Genomic DNA, 27,519 nt, shown 5'->3' with positions numbered 1-27,519 from the left:
TAAGAACAAAGAGCTTGCAAACCAATAAATTGGGTGGAGCTCGAGAGCTCTGGGCCTTCAGCAAGGCTCCAATGCTCTGGTGCCCTGGACCCACCTTTTAAATGCTTATTCTGTCTCTTTCTAATTCATTTGTGTCTGCCGGACTCAGGGTACTCGCTGGGTGGTGTGGGGCTGGTTTCCCAACTTGTGGCACCCAAAGTGGGGCTCCCCACAATCTCTACAAATAATCCAGTGAAGAAACGCCAGAGCATGGAAAGTGGAGGACGACTGATGAAGGATGCCAGAGTACGTTTTCACTTCAGGCTCTATGGGTAAATAGAGCACTCGGAGAATTCCAGGTTAACCTCAGGAAAATATGGGTCAGGCTGAAAGTAAGTTTACTAATTACTTAAGCCTGGTGCAGCAGTTATCACGCCGTAGGGGGTTAATTGTGAGTACGCAAAATCTCACATCTTTGTTCAACCTCGTAGAAAAGTATTCTCCTTGGTTCCTGGAATATGGAACCATGAATGTAAAAGATTGGGACAAGGTCGAATCAGACTTAAAATGAGCACAAGAGGGCCATGATATTTCCTTCTCCGCTTGGTCTGTGTGGTCAGCAATTCAAACAGCACTGGGGCCCTTCCACACTGAGGAGTAGGAGGAGGAGTTTCAGAATGACATAGAAAAGTTTAATAATCAGGAGTCTGATGATCAGCAAAGTGAACCATCACAGTCTAGTTTTAAAAAGGGGGAGAAATAGGAAGGAATATATGCTAACCTCTAAAAACTTATGAAAGAAACAGTTCCACCTACTGCAGAAACAGTGCCACCTACTGCGCCTTTAGGGGAAGGTCTGGAATGGCTACCCGACTTCAGCCTCATGAATTTTTGCAACAGGAGCCTGAAACGTGGCTTGCCGTTCCCACTGTTGCATGCCCTGCCATTAACTATGGCGAAGGGAAGCTTCAGCTTTGCCCAACAGCCAGTTAAAGTGAGGGAATGATCCAGGCTTGTCCACCTGTTAATTATAGTAGAGGAATGTTGCGAGCTGGTCCAAATACAAATTATGGTGCAAGGACAATCTAGGCATCCATTCATCAGGCACAAGAAATGGGGGGTGTGGAACTTGGCAGTTTCTGGTAATTGTTTCTCCAGCTGAGGAGCCCAGAGAACATGCTCAAGCACACTGGGAGCCATTTCCTTTTAAAATATTAAAAGACTTGAAGCAAGCAATTGGACAATATGGGCCAAATTCTCCTTATGTTCATTCCTTGTTACAATCTGTGGCTTAAAACTGGTGTTTAATACCTATGGATTGGGAGTCATTAGCCTGATCCACCCTGTTCCCCTCTCAGTTTCTCCAATTTAAAACCTGGTGGATGGATGAAGCAACAAATCAGGCATGCAGAAATGTTCAAGCCCAACCTCCCATTAATATCACATCTGATCAATTGCTTGGAATCGGACAGGCATGGGGTACTCTAAATCAACAGATGGTAATAGGTGATGAGGCTGTTGTTCAGCTCAGAACTATATGCCTAAGAGCCTGGGAAAAAATGCATGACCCTGGTACTACTTATCCTTCTTTTAATTCAGTTTGACAGGGTCCAAGGGAGCCTTATCCAGATTTTATCGCCCATTTGCAAGACATGGCTCAAAAGGCTATTTTGGATTCTCATGCCAGGAAAGTGACCATTCAGCTGCTTGCTTACGAAAATGCGAATACAGAATGTCAGGCAGCAGTTAGACCTATTAAGAGAGATGCAGATCAAAATTACACTTATTGGGCCTACATTTCATTCCCACCGCTGATTAGGTCTGTTACATGGTTAGACCCCCAGGTGGAAGTTTATGTTAATGACAGTGTCTGGATGCCTAGACCAACAGATAACCTACTCATCCAGAGGAGGAATGAATGTTAATGAATATTTCCATTGGTTATCGCTTTCCTCCCATCTGCCTGCGGCTGGTAGCAGGATGTTTAAATTATGATAAACAAAGTTGGATAGTTTATGTCCCTGCACATAATGGATCAAAAGCCTCTATTCATGCAATCACTGGAAGAACATTTCAATCTTTGGACACTATTAAATACCTTGAGCACCGCTATGTTATGACACATTGCCAGATTAATAAATTTAAACTGAATAAGAAGCCCTGCTCTAGGCAGGCCACAAAATGGTCTGGAAAGCCAGAGGTGCCAACCTGAGAAGATTGTATTGTAAACAGTGCTGCTGTACTGCAGAATAATTCCTATGGCATCATCATTGATTGGGCTCCTAGGGGATGCTTTGCAGTAAATTGTACTGGACAGTGCGAAGATTGTAGAGGGACTCCTTTTGCAAACGACTACACAAATAATGCACCAAAATTTTACAGAAGAATTGAAACAAATTACCCTATTAAGTAGGAGGAGAACGGTATGGATCCTCCAAGCCCAAAAATGATTGATCCAATTATAAGTCCAGAACATCTAGAATTGTGGAAATTAATGATGGCTCAAACATCAATTTGGATTTGGAAAGGAGAATATAAAACAGAGATCCATAGTAAAAAACTTCGATTTGTTGTAGTCATGACCCCTAATCAGACGGTCCCATTGTGGAGTTGTGTTAAACCTCCTCTTATGTTGGCAGTGGGAAAAATCAATATCCTACCTGACTCTCAAACCATATCAGGCATCAGCTGTCATCTTTTTACCTGCATTAATTCTGCCTTTAATAAAGATAATAACATTTTACTGGTTAAGGCCCGAAAAGGAGTTTGGATACCTGTTTCCCTCAATAGACGTTGGGAGGCCTCTCCCTCCATACATATTATCACTGAGGTACTAAAAGGAATACTTAATAGATCAAAGAGATTCATATTTACTTTAATAGCTGTGATCATGGCCCTTATAGCTGTCACAGCTACTGCTGCTGCTGCTGATGTTGCTTTGCACTCTTCTATTCAAACTGCGGGCTTTGTGGATAGTTGGCAGAAAAGTTCTAAGCTTTGGAATTCCCAAAGTCAAATAGATACAAATTTGGCAAATCAAATTAATGATCTCCATCAAACAGTAATTTGAATGGGAGATCGGATTGTGAGCTTGGAGCATAGAATTTGAATGCAATGTGATTGGAACACTTCTGATTTTTGTATTACTCCTAGGTCTTATAATGCCACTGAACACCATTGGGAGATGATTAGACATCACCTACAAGGAAAAGAAGATAATTTAACATTAGATATTGCTAAACTGATAAAACAAGTTTTTGAGGCATCTCAGGCTCATCTCACCCTGTTGCCTGGAGCTGATATTCTTGCTGTAGCTGCTGATGGCCTTTCTAATACCAATCCTTTAAAGTGGATTAAAACCATAGGTGGATCAACAATTGCAAATTTTATTTTGGTTTGTGTCTGTTTATGCTGTTTTTAGTCTACAGATGTGGACAGTGCCTTGGGAGAGAAGCCAGAGACTGTGAACGAGTCATGATAGCAATGGTCGTTATTAATCAAAAAAATATTAATAAAGACAAAAAAGGGGGATATGTGGGAAAGAGAGTTTCTGGGGTGCCAGTTGAGTTGGTCTCCCCTGTGTGAGACACCCATGGGAAGCCATGAGTGGCCTCTGAGGAGAAAAGTCTCCTTATTGCCTGCATGTCTTTGTGCCCCAAAAGCATAACCGCTCAGTGGCATTCCACAGGTTGCTCAGGGAGATAACACTCCCCTGAAGCAGTGGGGTATAATCAAACATCTTGGCTCCTCCTGAAACCTGCTCCTACCCATTTCAGTCCTGATAAGTTAAAGATCTTAAGTAGTTTAGACACACGCCTTTGCTCAAGGAAATTCACAGAAACCACCACTGCTATACATCTTACCGAATGACGCATGAGTTCTCCTTAACTGATTAATCCTTTTCCTCATCCCTTCCTCCCTCTCCCATCTGCCCTGAGAACAAAGAGCTTGTAAACCAATAAATTGGGCAGAGCCTGAGAGCTCTGGGCCGTGAGCAAGCCTCCGACGCTCCGGTCCTCTGGACCCACCTTTTAAATGCTTATTCTGTCTCTTTCTAACTCCTCTGTCTCTGCCGGACTCAGGGTACACGCTGGGTGGTGTGGGGCTGGTTTCCCCAACAATTATCTTTATTCTATAATTTCCCATATACAAGTGGTTAATTAATTAGTCAGAAAGCACCAAAACACTTAGTTCTTCATAATCTTGCTTGTGGAAATATCTGTTACAAAAAAGGACCTTAACAATTCATTTCTAAAAAAGTAACACAAATAAGTTTTTCTTTGTCAAATACATTTCATCTATTACTGAAAATATCATAAATAGTTGGCTTTATTTTTCATTTTGTAAGGTTTCTTATTCTTACACATTAACAAACATACATTGTTGTTTCAAACAAACTTCTTTGCCAATTTTGCTATTTCTCCTAGTATAATTGCCTTGCTTTTAATCATTCAAACTGGAAAATATGAAGTCATATTGCTTTTCTAATTTGTCTTCAATCCCAAGTCTCACCATAAAATGCTTTTTTATAAATAAGTTTTAGGGGAAAATTTCCTGAAGAATCAGAACACTTCCTAATCTGTGATAAACAGATCTTATAACTCATTAGTTCTTCTCAATTGAGACAATCTGAAATGCCAGAAAGTATGTAATCACAAGATAACAATTTGGATTTCTCACATAAGTGCTCAGTACAAACTTGTGGAATTAGTTTTCCATTCTTAAAACACATTTTTATTATTTTCTGAAAGTAACATTACTATGCCTGCTTTTTTACCTTTGTTAAGCCTATGATCAGTCCTTTGCTCAAAATGCCTGTCATCATCCTATGTAACCTTCAAGAACAAAATACAAATTCCATCTCCTACAGGAAACTATCCTAATTCTAAGCCATGTGGACTATTTTGCATATAACTCTTCTGCCTCTTTTGACCTGAATTTTCATTCTGGCATTATATGTGTTGGTTGCATGAACATGTATTTTTAAATCACTTTTATATCTTATTACCTCATTTAGATTATAAACTACTGTAGGACTTCCATCTTCAGTGCCTGGTTTTACTCATTAATCCATCCCTGGTAAAGCAGCCCATAATAACCTCTTTAATTAGTATATTTAGTACTCATTTTCTGTAGTCTTCATTTGGCCCTTAATTATATTCAATATGCTATTTATTTATTATATATTTTTACCATATTCTTCATACATTCTTGCTCAATTAACTACATTTTAAGTTCCCTGGGAGGAAAAGATTTTATTCTTACAATTCCTGAACAGAACTTTGTAATAATTTGTATATAAAAATGCACAAAAATACAGCTTGAAGGGCTAAGGGTCAGAAGGTAGAAGATTTGAGTTCCAGTCCTTGGTTTAGCAAACCAACCAGTCATTGTTGAATAGTCTTTTAATAAACCTTTCTGAGTCTTTCCAGAGTAAATTTGTTGTAGGAGAAGATTGTTAAAATTTTTAAGTATTTATTGTTTTTTGGAAACTAAGCAATGAGTTTGTCTCTACCTGCAGGGTCCAAATTTTTATTATACTAAGAGATAAAGTAGCTACTTCTGAAAATAGGATGGGAACAAAGGAGACATCCAACTAGAAACAGCCAGTAGGGTATTTGAATAAGGACACAGGTCATATTAAGGTTGCACATTCTTTCAGAGAATATTCTTGTTTGTACTTTGTGGTTTCCAGGAATTGGTTGCCTACCTACCTTGGTAAGCATTGCAAGCACAGGGTAAGCATTCAGAACTCTTCAGAGAAATGGAGCCAACAGGAAAGGTATATATAGAAAGAAAGAATGGGAAATTTATTTTAAGGAATTGGTTGGCTCATATGACTGTGGAGGCTTGTCAAGTCCAAAATCTATAGGGTAACACATCAGGCTAGAGAACCAGGGAAGCATTGCAGTTTGAACCTAAAGGCAATCTGCTGATAGAACTTCTTTGTGCCCAGACGGAGGTCAGTCTTTATTTTATTAAGGCCTTGAACTGATTGGATGAAGCCCATTTATATTATGGAGAGTAATCTGCTTTATTCAAAGTCTACCAATTTAAATGTCAATCTTATCCTAAAACACCTCCGCAGAAACATCCTGAATAATGTTTGACCAAATCTCTGGTTACATGACCATGCCATGTCAACAGATAAAATTATCCATCATGTATTGATTTTGTCATTGAGGGAAACAAAGTATAACTCAAATGCCTTGCTTTTACTTCAGTTTAAGGACAATTTATCAGCTATCATTTGAAACTCAAGAGAGCTTAAATCCACGGTCTTCCCTTTTGTCATTCTCCACAGACTCAGTGTCAACTAGAAAAAGCAGTTATGCTATGACAAATGGGATCTCAAGTCAGAATATTTATTTTCATTATCCAACCCTGCCACTTACTAACTGTAGCTTTGAAAAAGTCACTTGTTCTTAAGGTAAAACCAAGTAATCAATTATATTTGTAATTAGCATATATTTATAGGGTGAATTCTCATATGGTTTTTTCTATTAAAAGGTAGCTGCAGAAACCACAGGATCTGATTGATCTGATTGTTTTAAGAGCCATAAGGTTTTTAAAACCATGAAGAAGTGCCAAGATATTCATTTAAGTGATAATGAAGAGTTTTTCTTCTTCGTCTTTAGTATAAATCCTCTGATGTCATCGTTAATCTTACATAATATTTATTTGTAAATCTTAGTTTCTGCAACATAAAAATGGAAAGAATAACACCTACTTCACAAGTAGGTTATCACATGAGTCTATATGGGAAATGGTGTGCATAATAACATATTAACCATAACCCTTAGGAGCTAAATAAAACCTCTCTGCTTTCCTAAATTAACTGTTTTGAAGACCATACCGATTCACTCATATTTATCCAGTCATTTAGCAAATATTTATTGAATATCATTGACTGAAGTCTTAAAAACTAAGCTTTTAAAAACACTAATGTTTTATGAAAATGCAGAGATTTACTGTCAAAGGTACTGAATAGATAATTGATAATCTGTTTATTTACTATCAGTTCTTTGAAATCTCCAGGGGTAAAATGCAGTCTGTTTACATATCACCATCAGTATTTTACATTTTTGGTTTCAAGAATGTAATTCAGGAGATCAGTGAAAGTCAGGGCAAATTTTTTCATCTCAGATCAAAATTATAGCTGGGCATGGGATTGAACAGCATTTAATACTAGCAGTAGGCCATTAAATTGGCACTATTATCCATTTGTAAAGGAGTCTTAGGTCAGTTTCCTTAGAAGCTGAGGGGATTCTTGTGGAAGTTATTTATTGAAAAATAGCTCCCTTTGAATGAGGAAAGCAAGTTACGGCCTGAGGGCAGGAGAAGAAAGGTAAGCAAGAATGTAGTCTTACGTGAAGACCAACTTCAGGCTAGCCTGAATCAATGGAGCCTGCCTGTTAGTAATTGGCTGTGAGTTTTCCCTCAGAGAGGAGGGTCTTAACCTCTCAGATATGGCAGTACCCTTTATGAGAAGGGCAATTCTATGGAGAAGAAGTAGTTATAGATCATCAGCCAACATTCTCAATAGTAGGGGTGAACATCCCTTCCAGAACAGGAGAGTTTGGAAAGGCAACAACAACCTTCACTTCTGAATGGCCATTAATATTCATAATAACAACAAAGGCACTGCAAAGGTTTAAGAGCTCTCTCACTTTTAAAGAAATTTCAAAGAAGTTTCCAAGAAAAACTGACTGATAACCACTATCGTCTTTTATAACATTCAAATTGTTTGAAAATTAGTGTTCCTGTAAATTATATTTAAATTCATTTTATATAAATAAATTCATATAAACAATTTGCATATAACTTAAGGAATGCTAATGTTTTTAGATAATATTTTGTACCTAGAATTTATTTTCTTATGAAAGCATAAACTTCATTTTGTTTTGAAAACAGAGTCAGAGGAGATTCTTATTTCTGTTTTGTTGATTATCTATTGGCTGCCAAGAAACGTAAGTGTACATAGGCTTAAAAAGCTCTGCCTCTTAGAAACATCAAGCAGACAATTGTTAGATTCATGTGATAAAATTAGATAGACAACATGCCAGGTGCATACTTTTGATATACAATCTAAGTAAGAAATCAATACATAAATGAATAAAATGGTATATTTTCAATATAAAAAATGTATGCAAGCAACTTTTCTAGAATGTTATGTTTGCAAACATGGCATTTGTATAAATAGCTAATAACGCATAACTTTAATTACATGTGTATCTACCATAAAAACTTGAGCTTTTTCTTAAAGTAAAACCAAGTAACCAATTATATTATAAATTAGCATATGTTTATAGGGTGAATTATCATATCACTCTTTCCATTAAAAGGCAGCTGCAGAAACCAAAGAATCTGGTTGTTTTATCAATACGGTTCTTTAAGAAGAACCATAAGGATTTTAAAATCATGAATAAGTGTCAAAATATTTAGGTGATTGATAATAGGATAATTTTTCTTTGTCTTTAGTATAAATACCCTGACATCACCATCATTATATAATATTTGTAATATTTTATAGCAATTTTAAAGCAAGTTTTCAAGGCCCTAGGAAGCTGCTATGATTAATAATGAAGTAAGCGGGAAAGGACTTTTGATAGTTTTCTCTTTTTTTGTTGTTTATTTTCCTCCAAAAGGAAAGGTGCATCTGAAAACACTTGGCTGTCCTGGAGACAACAGGCAAAATTGGACAAAGCTGAAGTGCACAATTTCTCAAAACAGCTCTGGGTATTGATACCTATGCAAATTTTTAGAGTTACCCAGCAACATAAAAGAAACTAGGGAAAACAGTTTTTGTTGTCTTCTTACCTCTGTATCTAAATCTCTGTTTTATGAGGGTTAAGTTTGGCTATAAATGTAGAACAATCCCCCTTACCTTTTCTTTTCGCTCAAAAAAATTGCTTAAGATAAAATTATTTCTATTTCTTGTATAAATTTAGAGATTGATGGTCCAGATGCAAGAGATCCATGCTTCTTTTACCTTTTTACCTCTTCTATGAATGGACTCTATTCCCAAAGTCACCTTATGGTCCAAGATGGCTATTCCAGCCTCAGGTGTTGTGCCCAAACGCCAGAAAACAGAGGAGAACAAAAAAAAGGAGAATGGCTCATCTTCTCTTTTTTTTAAAGACGCTTAAAAATTATGCACATGGAAGTTATGAATTCTTTGTCACCTGGACTACTTAGCTGCAAGAAAGGCTGGGAACTATAGTTTTTATTCCACAGCCATATGCTCAGCTTTATATCAATAATACTATTCTGAGAACAACAGAACAGCTAGTGGCCTCTGCAGGTCCTCCCATCTCTATTCTGGGTTCACTAACATTCAGGCCTCCAATGGACTCATGCTGTGTTCCGGTCATGTAAATCAGAACCCTTCTCCCACATCAGTCTATCTGTATCCCTTTCTCCAGGCCTAATGCCAATCTTTTCCTGCAGTGTCAGACACACCACAAAGCTAGTTATAAGGTAAATGTGTTTCAAATTAAGATACGAATGCCCAAATATGTAGAATCATCCAAGAGGGAATTTCGTCTTTAAAACTAGAAATACATTTTTATCTTTCGTCTATCCATTCCCCACCCAAACTGGTTGTTTTTTTAGAGGGAGTACAATTAATAAAATAGCATTACTACAAATTATCTAGACATCAACCACATTTCCTTGTCAATACCAACCCTCTTTTTTCCACCATCATTAATCACATATGCCTATCTTTGGTGGATTCAGCAATACAAAGAATAACAAAACTTGTCACTGGAATGTATCATAAATATTTCAAATGCAGAATTCATTGCTTGTCAGTGGTTCTTATTGATTAAACAGAAAATAGAAGAAAAAAAGCTAAAATTTTAGATTTTTTTTCTGATATTAAACTATACTTTCATTCTTGGTATAGACCTTATTTAATAATAATTTGGTTGAATATGGTTTGCTAACATCTCTTTTATAACTTTTGTATGTATAATGTTAGAAGAGACAATCCTATAATTTTTCATATATTGCTTTTATATTGCTTGTAGTCAAAATTATGCCAATGTTAAATTAATTATAAGCTTTCCCTCTTTTTAAATTTTATTGAAAACCTGGACACAATAGAAATTATCTTTGTCTTAAAGTTTTAAAACTCACCTGTAAATCTTTCTCCACCTGGGGCATTAAAGTGAAGAGATGTCTTTACCATTTTGATTTATTAACAATTTTCATTCTACTTAAGTTTCTTGTCACAATTTTAAATTTTATCCAGAATGATATCCATTTCCTCTGAGTTTTTACATTTATAGAAACAAAGCTGCTCATAATATCCTTGTATTTGTAATTCTGTGATGTCTATATTCACTTTTTCTGTTTAGAGATAGTTTTGGAAAAATGGACTCGTGATTCCTAACACATATAATATACAAAGGTGATTCCTGATGGGTTGAAAACCTAATTAAGAAAGATAAAAAGGATAACATTAATACAAAAACATGTGAGCAAATACCCTCAATAATCTACAAGTGAAGAAAACTTTAATAAAACAATGCACAATTCATAAAGAAATATATTGACAGATTTTATAGAATTAATGTTATGGGCTTCTGTTCAGGAAAAGGTATCATAGGCAAAATTATCAAGTATTTGGCAAACTGGAAAAAGATTTTTTAAATAATAGAAATTAGCAGGGGTCAACATCTAGCATACACAAGGAATTTACATATCCATAAGAAAAAGATGAGAATTTCAATGTACAAATGAATAAAAACAGGCAATTCATTGAAAGTCAAATCTGAATTAGCAAGTATATGAAGAAAAGGCCAACTCTTGATTCAACAATTAGAGCTAAGACAGCTATTACTGAGCCATAGAAATATGGGCCCTGTACATTGCTGATGGGAGTGTACACTGGTATAACTATTGTAGAGAGAAATCTAGGTGTACTTAGTGGAAGTGAATATGATCCAGTAATCTATTCCAGGGATGCATCCCAGAGAAACTTGAGCCCAGGTTCATAAGGGGACAAGCACAAAGATGTTCATTGTAGCAGCAGGTTAGAACCAGCTCAGTGCCCATCACTACAGAAATGAGTAAGTAAAATGTGGTGGCATATGCATACAGTAAAATATTATTATCTGACATCCAGAAGCAATAAACTTGTATTTCATAGAATGGCATGGGTGAATCTCTGAATGAATGATAAAAAACATTAAATTTAAAAATTAAATAAAATAATTAAAATTAAAATTTTAAAATGACAAACAGAATGAAAGCCATAGAATAATGCCATTTATGTAAATCAAAAACAGATGCATATATAAAACAGCACCATATGTGTTTCAAAGAATCACCCATATCCAAAGACATATGTATATAATGGAATTGTACCTATATTGAGGAGGCTAGTAAATTGAGTGAAAATGGGGGATGAATGACAAATTAATAAAAGGAAAATAAAAGATACCTTGGCATGGATAGTTGAAGTATGTGCTGTGTGTTAGCAAGTATCATTAACTCAACACCCTGCCCCTAAGATTAAAAAGATATAAATTATATAGCCATAATGCTTGTGTTCTATAAAGAGGAACAAATGTTACACATGCACCAAAATATATACAAATATTCTCCTTGATTCTTTAAATTGTCCCAAAACATTCCAGGCTTGCATCATTTTCTTAAGGAGGATTATGCCATTGTCCCCGCATCCTCAGTGATCTCTATGATACTCTTCGACACAATTTAAGTTCTACATCTATAGAACCTTTAAACTTGTTCCATTCATGTAAATGACTTGTGAAACCCATTGCTTTTATAAGCTGTACCACAACATCTAAAACGTAATACTCTTCACCACTCTATTGCCCTGTATTATGCCTTGCTCAGGGTTTCCTTTACTAGATGTTAACTTTCTAGAGATCAGAGAGATTTCTTTGAAGCTTTCTGTTGTGCCTAGAGCAGTGTTGGACTCAAGATTGGAAGATCTCAATTTCTTATTGGTCAGAATGTTATTTTCAGTTAAAAAGATCACATGGCAGGTAAAAAAATATGTACAGACAAATACTTAAAAACCTAAGAGAAGAAGCTGGGCTTCATTAATTTTAGTAACTGGCTAGTGATACAATAGACTTGAAGCACAGAAGGTACTCAACAAATATTTGTTGAAAGAATGCATCAGAAAAATGGACTAGTCTAGAGAGGACCTCAATAAACATTTTGGTTAATAGATTTTTAGTTAAGATTTGAAATTGTGATGCAAAGGGATGGATAGGCAAGATCATAGCTGAAAGTTGAAAAAAACTGATCTTTTTGCAGCTGAAAATTAGTTTTGAAAGTAGAGAAGCATAGAGCTAGAATTGCTATCACACTATGAATGGAATAGTCCTTCAATTAATATAGTAGGTAAAGTTTGCTTTAAGTTCCTCAATTTTTTAAAGCCCCCCTTTCTTTTCTTGATGTTTCCTGTCTAGGACATTTTTCCTTCAATAAATCTTCACCTGTGACAGCCTACCTATATGCTTTCTGATTATTCCAGGCCATGAGAAACTATCACTATTTTCCCCCTGAACACTTAGAAAATTTTATTTTTACTTCAAATAAAACTAGGAAGAGCCAACTCAAGGAGTATGCTTCCTCAATCTAGAATACTTTTAAGGGAAACATTTTCTTATGTTTTTTTGACACAAATTATAATTTTCTTATTGTTACAAAATGTATGAATTATTTTTATAAGCTAAACTGTGGTAGATCATTCCTCTGCTGGTCATGGAAGGAAGAAATGTCCTACATAGTGGAGGTGATAAACTGAGTTCTCACTGAGACTCAGAATCTCATTTAGTTGTGCTCTGCAAATGATCTGAATGAGAACCAATGGCTTTCTCTGAAAGGGGACTTGAACTTCGTGTGGGATTCAAGAGATTGGAGCTTTGAAACAAGAAGCTATATGCAGCTTGCTCAGCTTTTTGGAACATACAGAATAGATGTGGATCTGCTCAAGGGAATGGTGGTTGAAGGCAATATAATGCAAAGTGGAAAGAATCAAGGATATGATGTAATAAAACACTGATATAATATCTATTTCAATTAAGTACTAGTTTTGTGATCTTGACCAAGTCAGAAACATCTCTGAAACTTTGTTTTCCTTTTTGTATGATAAAGAGGTTGGAAGATCTCGAATTCTTATTGATCTATGAATGTTATTTTCAGTTAACAAGATCACATGGCGGGTAAAAAAAAATTATGTACAGATAAGAGCTTAAAAACATGAGAAGAAGCTGAGTTTCATTCATTTTAGTAACTGGCTAGTGATAAAATGGACTTGAAGCATAGAAGGTACTCAACAAACATTTGTTGAATGAATGCATCCTGAAAAATGGACTAGACTGCAGAAGTAATGTCATGATACAGTGCTAAGACAAAAGAGACCCTCAGGCTAGGTATGTAGGCGGCAGAGGAAAGAACTGACTGAAGGCAGATAGGAAGAAGTCCTCTTTACTCAGGGGTCAGAATCAGGGAAAAGCTGCAGGAGCCAGGGTAGCTGTAGCATAAAAGTTCTGAAGAGACCAATACCTGTAGGGAAGACTAGCAATCATATTTTAGAGAATTAAGATTTGCTATAGAAATGCCTACTCAAATATATGTTAAACAACATGTCTGAACACTTGGGTTTACACTTGAGGCAGCTATAATAAAAGGCAAGGCAAGAAAGGGGAGTGAGGAGCCCAATTAAATCACCATAGGCTTTAGAATTTAACAGACAAGGGTGTAACCAAGCTCCACCATTCACTAATGATACAAATATTGACAAAATATTAATTGTTCTGAGACATCTAGAGAATGAAAATTTTAATTCTGACAAATGAAGATTGTAGTATCTACTTTGTAGATTTCTTTTGAAGATTCGTGAACATATGACAAGGGCCTAAAACATGCCTCAAGTGATTTATTCTTTATTGCTATTTTTATTATTTTTATTGTTACTATAGATTTTATGCCGAATAAGGTATCAGCCAACTCAATATTCGTCTTGCCTTCAGTGAAAGAACGTGTAATTTGTAACAATGGCTTCTTTTTGTATTTTCTTCTGTGTGCTTTTTTTCTCCTTAATGCTCTTTTAAAAGGCCTTTCCTCCCCACCAAAAATTCTACCTTTGCCTTAGTAGCACTGAGGAGGAAAAGGGACCTATGCGCAGCACTCAGTCTAGAGTAGCTTATTGCCTGCAAGGCTATGGGTTGGCCAAGTAGTCCCAGGATCTCAGAGGAACAGAAGAAGCGGGGGAACCGGGGAAGGGCAGACGGAGTCATTGAGGCATGGATGAAGTGGTCTTTACATGGCTCCACCCAAGAGATGGACTCTACCACATTCAAATGCACTTGGAGCACCTTCTCAGTAAGAGATGATGCCCCCTCAACTGTTTGTTTCCTTGTTTAAACAACACCTTCATGTGAGTGGAGAGTAGGAGGAATCCTGCTTCCTGAAGGTAACTGATTTCATAGTAGGTAAAGTTAGATATGAAGTTAAACTCTTCAATTAAACAGATTAACAATAAAATTAATCCGAGGTTTGTTATGGACAACACATTAATACTGGTAACTTGCCAGTAGATACGGTATAGTCAACAAACAATACAGCTTGTTTACGATTGCTAAATCTAATTTTCAAAGAAATGTCGTTCTGGTAATTGTAAGCAAAACAATTAAAATTGTCTCAGTTTTTAAGTTACTTTAATCTTCAGGAGGTTTCTGAACTCTGTTAGAGACGGGCGAGCCTCATTCTGTCAGGTTGTAACTTAATTCCTCAATTCAAACTTCCCAGATCAAACATTATCAGGCCAGGCGACTGTTTTGGTTCAAGGATGATAAAGTACAGGGACAGGGTAGGCCAAGAGTAGAAGACGGAGGGAGAACTGGGTTTCACTTCTAATTTTTGGACCAAGCTTTCGTGGTGAGGAAATTGTTTTCAAGGGCTTAGAACAATCGCAGTTCCACAATCGCCGATAGAAAAAGTATGATTTCTCTAGAAAAAAAAAGTGTCTTAACCTATGAAGCTGTGTGTGAAGATCAAGTCTAGGGGATACGCTGAAGTCAAGTCATGCGACCAAAGAGCAGAAAACAGAGAGTGCTGCATGCAAGCGTGCTAGGCGTTTGTTTGGTTTGCTTGCCTGCTTAAAGTATCTGCTGGGAGGGATGGCGGCTAGAAGTCAGAGGCATTGACTTGATTTGAGGAACTGGTGAAGCAGAGTGCAGGAGGTGCTGAGGTACTCTAAATAGGAGGATAAGGTATGAGGGAAAACAAGGCTGGAGTCAAACAAAGGCGCCGTTGCGTCGCAGAATGCAACCTGAAGCGGCTCGCGGCTCCCTGGAGGGTAACCGGGGGAGACACAGCCGGGTGGCAGCCAGGCGGAGACCGCAGGAGCCTAGCCTCCGCCGAGGCCCCGCCCCCACGGATCCCCGCCCCCGCAGCTGCGGAACCAATGGGAGCCCGGAATGTTAGCGGGTGGGAGGTGCGGCTGGGTTGCTACAGCCAGAACTGGGCGGCGGCGGCGGGCGCTGCGGGAGGAGTCTCGCTGAGCTCGGGGCGGTGGCGCAATGGAGGGACTGGAAGGTGAGGCGATGAAGGGATGCGGGCAGGACGGCTAGAGCGGGCCTGGAACAGCTGGGGACCCTGGGCACCAGTAGCAGGAAGGCGAGGGCAGGTTCGGAGCGGCGGACCTCACCGCGTCGCCGCCGCGTCTTCGGGGGCCGGGGCCATAGGGAGCCGGACAGTCCCCGATGCGGTGGAGCGAACGCTCCCGGGCTGCCCCGCCTTAGACGGTCTTGAACTGGGCTTGCCAGCCCGGAGCCAGATCCTGCCTCTGGCAAGATGCCTGCACGTCTCTTCCTACTATTTTCTGATCTTGCTTGACTCCTGAGTGCCCTTTTAGTGATCCCAGTCTCTGGCCAGATTTTGTTTTCCTTGCACTGGACTCTCTCCATTATTGTCCACGGCCTTAACACCACCAGGCCAGTTTGTGCTGGAGTCCCGGGGTGTGTCTCCAGCCTCGAGCTCCTGACATTCCTTGGCTAGTTTCCCTAGGTAACCGCTTTTTTACATTTCGACAGCATCTTCTGTCGGAGGGATGTCAGAGCATCTCCTAAGGAAGTGTCACTGGCCAGCTTTAGAGCCGGTACAATCGATTATCAGGAGGATTTGATGGCTTATTCACGGCCGCTGAGTGAGGAAGAGCCTGTAATTGATTCCTTATCTTTGGGTTTATCTTTGTACTGTAACCATGACTCCAGATTTTGCTTTGTTCCCAGTTCTTTCACTTTTTCTCTATTCTGTTTACTCATTTTATCCTGTGTAATGAAAGCATTCACCTAAAAACAAAGGAAGGAAAAAAACACGGTAACTAGCATTGGCAACAACAATTTCAAGATTTTTTAATTTGTTTTGATGAAGAACAAACCTTCAGAATTGAAATATCCTCTTGTCTTGACTTAGCTCCTTTCCCCCTGTCTCCTAGTTTACACGGATTCAGCTGGAATTAAGAATTAGCAGAAGCTTTGAGTCTTGTGTATTGTTGCATGCTAGGGAGTAAAATATTGTACATTGTGTGATGAAGTGAAAAGTGGTAACCGGTAACTTTTTCAGTCACCTAAGTTCACCAAAGAACAGATGTAATAACGTGAGTAGCAGTTTATTTCGTGCTTTTGCTCTGATAAATAAATAATTCCGATAATTTTTCATTTGTGGGCAGCTGCAGTGTGCTATGGCCAAATGAAGGTCTTGTTTTTTGCTTAGGTGTTTTTGGAAGATAATTCAAGTGTCCATGAAATAAGGAATTGTAATGATAGTGCAGTATATTTTTTACTTTCAAGATACTTTTGTATCTTGGTGGGATTAAAGCACAGTGGGTAGGAGTATGGGTTCTGGAATTCTCATGAGATTATCATACACAATATGATAAGGTTTTATTACATATTATCTATAAAGTGTTTTTTAACAGTTTGCAGATTTTTATTATTTTATTCAACATTTGTTATTAAGGCAAAGATCATCATCTGATTTTTCACTTACGTATCCTAGGCACCTAAAACAATGCCTGACACAAAGTGGGTACTCAATAAATATTTGTTGTTAAATAAATGTCTATTACGGGCATCTTTTTAGGTTCTAGGATGCAGCAAAGAATAAAAATGATAAAGATTTACTCTCATCGAACCTACATTTTAGTGGACCTTACATTTTAACAGTGCTAAGATACTACTATTGAAACCTTACTATGAATGTTTTTAAAATGTAATGGAAACCTATTATGATACTCAGTTGGTAGGTGGACAAATAGGATTCTGTATTTATAGGCATGTTTTATGGACCCAGCTTATGATGTTACAGGGCCCAGCTTATGATGTTAATAGTGCTTGCTCTTTACTGTTACATTTTTTTTTTTTAAGAAAATAAGATTCTATCATTAACTATAATGTGTTTAATTGTGATAAATCGGGTTGAAATATGTGAAGTTGCCCTAAATTATGTAGGGCAAAACAGTTGAATTCTGGTAATTTCAAGTGGTTCAATTTAATAAAGGTTCTGAGAATTTTCTGTTGAAGTTAGGATGGTGCCTTTCTCCTCTTTCTCCTTCTCCCCCTCCCTCCCCTAAGAGATCACACTTTGCAAATATCAAACTCTGAGTCTTAAGTTTACCGTTCATTAATTCATTCATCCATTCTTTCATTCTAGAAACATTGATACAGTGATAGATAAAGTAGTTTCTTTCCTCTATTGGAAGTTAAAGTCTAGTACTTTGAAGGTGTCTAATAAATATTACATTGCAGTATCCAGTAAGAAATATTCAAAAGTTTGCTTAATGTGTCAGAGTAATTGAGTAAGTATTGTACTCTGGCATTAGACATATGTTTCTAGTTGAAACCAGTTACCAGACATTGATCTTGGCTATAAAACCAGAAAATATATGGACTCTTGAAAATTTCTATTAAAGATAATCTCACTCTTTCTTATAACTTTTACATTATTTGCATGTAATCATATACCATTTGTTTTACTTTTGGTCTTCTGGGTCTTTATGCTTCTTGAATAGTCAATAGATGAGGTATTAGGCTCAAGCCCTATACTTTGAAACCAAATACAAGTTATCTATGTTTTTGTAGAATCAATATCTGAGCACTTCTACTTTCTGTGGGTAATTATAGCAAAGCCTTTTCATTCAATAAAATTTGTGCCCTACAAAATCTATCTAAGGATAATAGAAGTAGTTCTAGACTTGGGAGAGTTCTAATCTCTTACAGGCTTTTTTTTTTTTTGGTCGTCAAATGAAGAGATGGTAAAATCTAAGCAGATTTTATCCTTGTATACAGTATTGTCATTCCCTTCATATCCCTAATAAATGGTTATAAAAGTTGTGGCAGAGATCCAGGCTGTCCGTTCCTTTTGCAGATTGTTGAAATTATTAGATCTTAGTATTGCCCTCTAAAACTTGATTAGAAGACTGACTGCTCTTCAGTGTAGCCCTTGGTTTAAAGACAGTCATGTCTCATCAAAATTTCTGTTTTGTTTTATTTTTTCATAGTATAAATGTATACTAGTTTACTGAATAATTTATCTTTATTCATTTATCTAGCATTTATTGCTTTTTGGTACTGAGTTGGATGCCAGATATTTTAATAGACAGTGTATTGGAGAGGACTGTGTTTGAGTCCTTGCTTTGTTTCTTTTTAGCTCTATAATTTGGTCAGTTTACTTAATCTGAACCCTTATTTTCCCTGCTATGAAAAAAATGAAGCTATTAAATATGTAACTACCTAAATTATATTAAGTATTAAATAATGTAATATATGTAAAACATTTAGCTAAGTGCCTAGTGCATAGGAGTCCCTCTCAGTGTGTGTTTGTTAGATGGAGAAAATCACAAAAAGCATGTTAGCAGGTCCAGTATAGGTAAAACATAGCATGCTTGGGAGGAGAGAAGGAAATACTGAAGCCAAGAGAGAAAGGAATTTAAAGGTGAAAGGGATTCATCAGCAGTGGCTCAGACTATCGAAAGGCCCAGTAGGATGGGGATTCAAAAGAGGGCTTCAGATTTGACCATTAGTAAATTAATAGTAATCAGTTACCTTCCTTTTTAATGTCATTATTATCTCCTTATTAAACAAACTTTCCCTGATTATCCATACTTCTCCAAGACAGCGTTGTGACCATCTTTTCTCCCCTTACTTCGTTCTTCCTTCATTGTGGTTATCACCATGTAAGATTTTATATATGAGTTTTTATTTGTTTTTTCCCTATTAGATGAGTGAAAGCTCTATAAGATCAGAGTCTTTTTTTTTTTTTTTTTTTTTAATCATCTTTATACCCCTACCTCCTAGAACAGTTTCTGCCTCATGCTAGGTGCTCAACAAATACTTATTGAATCAAGGAATGGATGTATTTCTTTCTTTGTATCTTTCTTTCATTCTTTTTTTTTTTTGAGATGGAGTTTTGCTCTTGTTGCCCAGGCTGGAGTGCAATGGCACGATCTTGGCTCACCACAACCTCTGCCTCCCGGATTCAAGCGATTCTTCTGCCTCAGCCTCTGGAGTAGCTGGGATTACAGGCATGTGTCACCACGCCCAGTTAATTTTGTATTTTTAGTAGAGACGGGGTTTCTCCATGTTGGTCAGGCTGGTTTCGAACTCCCGACCTCAGGTGATCCGCCCGCCTTGGCCTCCCAAAGGGCTGGGATTACAGGTGTGAGCCACCGTGCCTGGCACAATGGTTGTATTTCAATACAGTGCTTGGTCTGATAATGTCTCCCTGCAATTTAGACAGCAAGTGAATGAGAGGTAGGGAAAGACTAAGCAGAAAATGTAAATTAGTGTTTCAAAAAATGTGCTCCTCAGGACACTGGTGGAGGACATTGGTCTTGGGAGTACAAAGGATTTCTGATAAAATAAATTTGGGGAAATAACAACATATTGTCTCTTTAAGACTAAGGGAGTTCTGCTCTAAGAGAACCCATTTAACTTAGTTTAATCTACCATTTTCCAAACATTTGGCCGTGAAGCAAGGGATTTGAGGATAATTCCTAGTATAAATCATGGGTCATGTTCAGACTGGATAGGAAGGGACACGCAGCCAGGAATGAGCTTATTAAGAAAAGCAAGTCACTTTGAGATCAAGATAGTAACTTAGAGAAAGGTAGGAAGTAGAATTCTATGGTTAAAGAGGAAACTTGAGTGTTTTAAAGTCCAGAGTTGGTTGTTTAGGCAGTAGTTTTGCTAAACTAGAGTGCAGGTGACTAAAATGCTGTGAAGGATGAAGGTTGTGTGTTGAGTTGGGTAGGCATTGACTAGGTTAAGACAAAAACTCTTCTAGGATGAGCTGAAAAGGGTAAATCTTGTGAGACACTGGAGAATATTGATTTGAAAGTAATTCGATTTTAGAAAGGATACTGGGAAGAAAGTGGTATAACATATTTTGTGCTTCAAAGGAAAGGTTTGTTGAGCATTAAAGGAATCAAATGAACGATGATAAAATATAAGACTTACCAGCAGTAAGGAGATAGACATGCCACAAGGGAGGCCAGAAATGTTCTTAATTTCCAAAATTTCTTTGAAAATGTTCTCTCACAGTTCTTAAATGTATGCATTTTAAAATGTCACAACTATTTTAAATAAAATAATTATTTCTCATCACTTACAGTGTTAGATAAAGATACCATTTCAAGTCTTATCATCATGCAGGTTTTGAAGTTGCAAAATATAAGCAACTCATAGTTGCAAAATATAAGCAACTCATAACGGAATCAACAGTGTGTGCCAAATAAATTTTGCATGGAGAGATTGGCTTTTTAAGAGTTCAGGAATATTAAAGTACTTTTTTGACTTGGTTCTATCCATCACCTTGAGTGCTTATTTCAACAGTATTTGCTCTCTGGTATAATATTCACCCCTCTGAATATCATCTTTCTCTTGTATTTTTGTAAGCTGCAAAATTTGCTAGTTTTTGCCACTTAGGAAAGGTTAGTGGAATTTGCCTGCATGTCTTGGAAAGTAGTAGTTTTTATTTCTGTAGGTTATGAAGCATTTTATATGTAATAGTTGATCCTCTGAAATTTTAAAGTAAATTGAGCAAATATTAGCCTCATTTAACAGTTGTTAAACTGAGTCTGCCTATATGATTAGTCATACATTTTCTTCTAATTCATGTCTTAAAGACTTTTCTAATAAGGAGTTCTTTGCTGTAAGTCCTTTCAGGTTCTCAGTTCTCTGTGTAGATAAGTGGAAATTATTTCCTCAACGTGGTATATACTACCTGAAGCATTCATTCTACCATCTGCAATTGGTTTAATCATTCTTATATATAAACTTTATTTAAAAAATCAGTAAGAAAGATGTCTTCTATGTAATTTTCTTGCTAACGTGGTCTTAAGGTAGATTTTGTTAAATTACAGTATGTTACAAATAAAAGGGGACCATATATCATTTAACTTAAATTCCTTATTTTATATAAGAAAATCTAAACCTTAGAAAGCTTAAATATCTTGCCTGGGGACTCATAGTTCTCAGTGACAGAGCTGGGGACTTGAAGTCAGATAATATAAGACAAATTCCAGTGCTTTTTCAACTATAGTTGTCATGTCTTTTAATGAATTTAATTAGAGCAAAATGTGGCTTTTGACTCTGAGGCCTAAGGTATTTATCATAATCTGGGTAGAAGGTTCCATTAATATGTTTTTTAAAAATTATTTTAGTAATAAAATTTATATCCAGGCACATGATGATTATTTTAATTTTAATTGAGTGAAAGGTGCAGCCACATTATTATTTAATTAGTTGCGTGTGTGAGGTCAGAATATTTTAACCCCTTGGTCCAATTAATCTTAATATAAGTATTACATGTATAAAATAACAATTCAAATAATACATACAGTTTGCATAACTAGGTAATCTTAACCTTATAGCAGTATACTTTCTATTATCTGGTGATAAAGAAAACATGATTTTTTTTTACCCTAGACTCTTCAGATCAACTCAGTATGCCACTTAACTGATCACCAGCAGTATTTCTTCATGCCTTGGAGATTAATAAGATAAAGTTTGTTTTTAAGGTTTAGTAATTTACCATAGAGATAACCTTTAAGGTAAAAGAACATGACAAATTGATTTGTTTAAAATAATTACAAGAAAACTACATATTTTCAACTAATCAGCTTGGTTATCCTTAAATTATGACTTTTCTGTGTTAATTCTGGTCTTTTTGCCCACTGATAACTCTTAAGCCCATTTTAATTGATAATTTTGCTTACTTCAAAATACAGTAAGAAGTATTTTTTACAACAACTGACAACTTACCAATGAAACTAAAGAAAACATGACAATGTGAAGTTTCACAATTTAAATTATAGAAATTATTTTAAATTTTTTAAAAAATTTTACTTTAAGTTCTGGGATACATGTGCAGAATGTGCAGGTTTGTTACATAGGTATACATGTGCCATGGTGGTTTGTTGCACCCATCAACCTGTCATCTAGGTTTTAATCCCCACATGCATTAGATATTTGTCCTAATGCTCTCCCTCCTCTTGCCCCCTACGCCCTGACAGGCCCTGGTGTGTGATGTTCGCCTCCCTGTGTCCATGTGTTCTCATTGTTCACCTCCCACTTATGAATGAGAACATGTGGTGTTTGATTTTCTGTTCCTGTGTTAGTTTGCTGAGAATGATGGTTTCCAGCTTCATCCATGCCCCTGCAAAGGACATGAACTCATTCTTTTTTATGACTGCATAGTATTCCATGGTGGATATGTGCCACATTTTCTTCATCCAGTCTATCATTGATGGGCATTTGGGTTGGTTCTAAGTCTTTGCTATTGTAAATAGTGCTGCAGTAAGCATACGTGTGCATGTGTCTTTGTAGTAGAATGATTTATAATTCTTTGGGTATATATCCAGTAATGGGATTGCTGGGTCAAATGGTATTTCTGGTTCTAGATCCTTGAGGAATCACCACACTGACTTCCACAATGGTTGAATTAATTTACACTCCCACCAACAATGTAAAAGTGTTCCTATTTCTCCACATCTTCTCCAGCATCTGTTGTTTCCTGACTTTTTAATGATCGCCATTCTAACTGGCATAAAATGATATTCTGTTTTAGAGAATGAAAGCGTTGTCAAAATTGGAGAATTGTTACCTTCCTACTGGGTAGAAGTTCCCTCCATAGGTCTTGACATCAACACACATGCACATGTTGTATTTTGTCAATTACAGTGCTATGCTCTATGACCAGCTAATATTAGAAGACATTATAAATTTATATATATGTAATATATATATATATCTTTATTTTGGGTGAAGTAATTGCATTCTTTTCCAAAAAAGATTTCTTTGGGGTATAATTGCTTTTAAATTATCCCCAAATAGCATTATTTTAAAATGGGATTGTATGTGTTTATGCCTTATAGTGATAATAATTTTCTTTTTTTAAAAAATGTTTAAACATGTTTGATAGCTTGTGGAAATTAATGTCAAGAACTGGATTTTATTATATGGTAATATTCTGGTTGCTGTTATGTTTTAATTTTTTTGTATAAAAAATAAGAGATGATTTGGTTCTTAGATCTATTTAATAAGTAAGTAATAGAGATTATGTTAGCTTTATGAGAACAATAATTGTGTTATTCTGTCCTTGTGTTAATATTACTTAATGCATGCTTAGTATGTAGTTTTTCTATGTGCTGAATTTATTTTTCTCAATAGTTAATTTTTATAAGATTTTGCTTTGTCATCTATTTAACAAGTAGATAAGCAAATACACTTTTAAGTATAATATGTGGTGCTTTTTAATATTTTTTATTGATGAATTTTAAAATCATTCCTTATGTAAAAGAATACATGAAAACTATAAGCAAATTTAGTAGATTAGTTAGCATGTGATGTTACTTAGACCATCATTTTGAAGACATTCTTATCTAAATGAACCTAATGGTTTCCGTTTAGTAACTCTGGATTGTAGTGGACTTAAGTGATCCAGATAAATGAGATGCTCTCCCTAAATAGCTTAGCTCCTGGTGTTGGAGAAGGACAAATCAGGCAAATGTTAGCTTTGCTTTTGTGGTGTTGACTGCTTAACTGCCACCACACAACATTGCCTCCATCTGAGATGACAAGTAGTCACTATCCACCAGTCAAATAGGGCAGTGGAGTAACAGGAAAATGAGAAAACAAAACAATTCTTCTGTTACTGTATTTGAATGCAATCTTACTAATATCTATTTTGGTTTGCCTGTTTAGTTCTCCGTGAACTCACTAAATGTCTTGGACCAGGTTATATGGAGTCATAATTGTACTTTTAAAAATTAGTTTGTTACTTCCAAAGGAAAATGTTTTTCTATTTGTCTTTCATATGATAAAAGAATTTCAGCATCTCTAAAATATTCAGCAGAAACTAAGGGGAAAATGTTACATGTTTAAGTATCATTTTTAGGAAATTACAGGTATGAAAACAAGTATGTTTGATATTTGGAAATAAAATGACAAAATGAATTATGTAGAGTCACAAAGAATGTAGGTTCTTTTTTTTTTTTTCTTTTTAGTAATAACATTTGTTGTATTCAGGTACATGATAGTTATATTAATTTTGTTAATAACTGAGTGAAAGTTGTAGCTACCTCTTTATTTAATTTTGTTTGTAAGGTCAGAATATCTCCATTTACTAGTCCACTGACTCTTTATAAGTTGTATATGTAAAAAATAATAATTCATATAATACATGTAATTGCATAACTAGGTGATAGCATTGCACTTTCTGTTTGGTGATAAACAGAATAAGATTCCTTTTATTCTATATACTTCAAATCATTGGAGGAAGTCGCTGAACTGATCACTAATGGTATTTCTTCATGCCTTGGAAATTAATAAGATAAATTTTGTTCTTAAAATGTAGTAATTTACCATAGAGATAGCCTATAAGTTAAGAGAATATGACAAATTGATTTGCTTAAAATAATTACAAGAAAATTAGATATTCCCAACAGTATTAGTTTGGATATCTTTAAATCATGACTCTTGCATATTTATCTTGACCTTTTTCACCACTGATAACTAAGTATTATACTCCTTTTAATAGATAATTTTGCTTATTTCAAAATGCAGTAAAACATTTTTCACAAAAACTGATAATTTACCTATAAAACTAAAAGATTAAAATGTGAAGTTTCACAATTTTAAGTTATAGAAATTATTTATTAAATTCCTTCCTGTTTTAGAGAATGGAGGTGTTGTCCAAGTTGGAGAATTGTTACCTTGCAAGATTTGTGGAAGAACATTCTTTCCAGTAGCATTAGTGAGTAGACTGATTTTGTACCTTTATGGTTTTACAGATCTGTAATTGTTCAATAATTCTGGTCAATTCTCATGGGAAGAACTTATGTGGAACAGTTTTTCAAGAGTTAATGGGTAATATTCTTTGTTCAAGGGTCTTGATTTCAGCTATGCCATTCTTCCAGAATGCTTTCTTTCCTTCAGAATTTGGTCTTCAGAACTCTTCTATTAAAGTTTAAAGTTATTCCTAGTTTTATGAGACTCTTACCAAAAACAAACAAAATCACAACAAACGAAATCAGATACCTTAGAAATAAGTAATTATTTACAGATACAAAATAATATAATGTCTGGAATTTGCTTTATAGGACTTCAGGAAAAAATCAGGGATAGGTGAAACAAAATTGTTCAAATATTGGTAACTGTTGAAGCTGGGTGGTAAGTAGTAAAAGGGAATTAATTATCCTTTTTTGTCACCTCTTATGTTTGAAATGTTTCAAAGAAAAATATTTTTTCAATGTAAAAGTACACCTGAAATTTTTTATGCGTTCTTTAGATATGTTAGCTACTTAGTAAGTACAAATAAAAACGCTTTTAACTAATCTTAATAAAAATTACCTAATTAAATAGGGAATAATAAAAATTATGCCTATGTACCTTACATATTTTAATTTCAAACACAAATACACATTTATTAATACTTTGATGTAAGACAGGATTTTTCTGTGAATATGGATCTGCTGATTAAAGTTCTGCCCTATTCCGCTGTGCATCCTCTTACTTTTTCTAGTTTGTTTGTTTAAAGCAAAGTGAGGAATTAATGATCCAAAATGTCCTTCTGACTGTAAGAACCTTTTAAATAATGATGGCTTTTTTGTAATCTTTTAAAAACATCTTGCCCACACATTCAATGATTTTTTTTCTTATCAATTTATTATTTTTCAGAGTGTTCAGCTGAATTTCACAGCAAAAAAAAAAAAAAAAAAAAAAAAAAAGCCTTTTTCTGCTCTCTTTTATGCGGTATTTAACTTAATAATGTTATAACGACTAAAACTTGAGTTATGTTGGGAAACAAACACCACATACACTTGACATATATAACTTAATAAGGAACATATATACGTGGGTCCACTAGGTAGTCATCTGCTATCCTCATTTAAAAAAAAATACTTAAGAGCTGTAATTATAGTGCTTGTTTGTTGAAATGAAAACTGAAAATAAGTATGTAAAGCAGTTGATTGCTAATTGTGTACTGAAAGCCTAAGAGACTCCAAGACACCAAATAATCCAGTTTTGAGGTTTTGTTTTTCCCAGAGAAAGTTTGACAGTTCTACCTTCTTTAGTGTTTATGAAAATACAAAAGAAAAAAGTGTATTTAGTGTACCGATGTCATCAGTCATCGTGGTTAATATATTGGAGGGAAAATGTTTATCCAGTTGGTTTACTGGAGGTCATTTAAGACAGCTTCCATTCTGATGTCCCTAAACTGAATAACTGAATAAATGAATGAATGGACAACTCCATAAAAACAAACAAACAAACAAAAAACCTGTAGGAGTTTTAAACACTAGATAGCTCAAGAAAAATCCTAGGTGAAGAAAACTGCTAAGTTTGAGTTCCAGAAGGGAGGAAAAGAATTAGTATGAGGGAAGGACACAAATCAGACCACCTGTCCTATTAGTTTGTGTTAACTTTATATTAGCATACTACTGTTATGTTAACTTTAGTAATCCAAACTACTACTCTTACGTTAACTTTTGTAATCCTAAAACTAATGTATTCTTTGTATTTTCTTTTTCTAGTGTCTATGTTCAGGTATTTAATGGAGACTTTTTTTTTTTTTTTTTCCCAGTGTAGTAATTTTGACTTTGTTACTTTTTCTTAGTGTTACAGGACAGAGAAATATGTTACAGGAAAAGGGTCCCAATGGAGACCCTAAAAGAGAGTTTTTGGATTTTGCACACGAGTTGAGGGCGAGTTCGCAGTGCAAAGTGAAAGCAAGTTTTTTAAGAAAGTGATGAAAGAACTAGTACTCCATAGACAGAGCAGCCCTGAGGGCTGCTGGTTGCCCATTTTTATGGTTATTTCTTGATGATATGCTAAACAAGGGGTGGATTATTCATGCCTCCTCTTTTTAAAACATATAGGGCAAGTTCCTGATGTTACCATGGCATTTGTAAACTGTCATGGCACTGGTGGGAGTGTAGCAGTGAGGCTGACCAGAGGTCACTCTCGTCACCATTGTGCTTTTGGT

At 35.8% G+C, this 27,519-nt stretch overlaps 1 protein-coding gene and 1 long non-coding RNA gene across 3 annotated transcripts in view; one reads left to right on the top strand and one right to left on the bottom strand.

Annotated features, from left to right (window-relative positions):
- Window positions 1-2,838: 2,838 nt before the first annotated feature.
- Window positions 2,839-13,541, bottom strand: LOC105483552 (uncharacterized). Its single transcript, XR_003018443.2, has 3 exons — window positions 13,430-13,541; window positions 10,123-10,419; window positions 2,839-3,178 (listed from the first exon to the last, which is right to left on the bottom strand). It is a non-coding gene; the product is annotated as an uncharacterized lncRNA (long non-coding RNA).
- A 1,908-nt stretch (window positions 13,542-15,449) lies between these two features.
- LOC105483551 (zinc finger C2HC-type containing 1A) overlaps window positions 15,450-27,519 on the top strand; it is a 51,341-nt gene continuing 39,271 nt past the window's right edge. The window contains exons 1-2 of one of the 2 annotated variants that reach the window (XM_011744429.2): window positions 15,450-15,567; window positions 25,211-25,287. In XM_011744429.2, the coding sequence (XP_011742731.2) occupies window positions 15,552-15,567; window positions 25,211-25,287 (93 nt within the window). In that variant the 5' untranslated portion in view covers window positions 15,450-15,551. The remainder of the gene's footprint in view (window positions 15,568-25,210; window positions 25,288-27,519) is intronic. The other variant, XM_011744430.2, reaches the window with a different exon arrangement.

The sequence above is a fragment of the Macaca nemestrina genome, chromosome 8, assembly GCF_043159975.1.
Source record: "Macaca nemestrina isolate mMacNem1 chromosome 8, mMacNem.hap1, whole genome shotgun sequence".
NCBI classification, from domain to species: domain Eukaryota; kingdom Metazoa; phylum Chordata; class Mammalia; order Primates; family Cercopithecidae; genus Macaca; species Macaca nemestrina.
The sequence above is the reverse complement of the archived record's forward strand: the minus strand, read 5'-3'. Positions and strand labels throughout refer to the sequence as shown.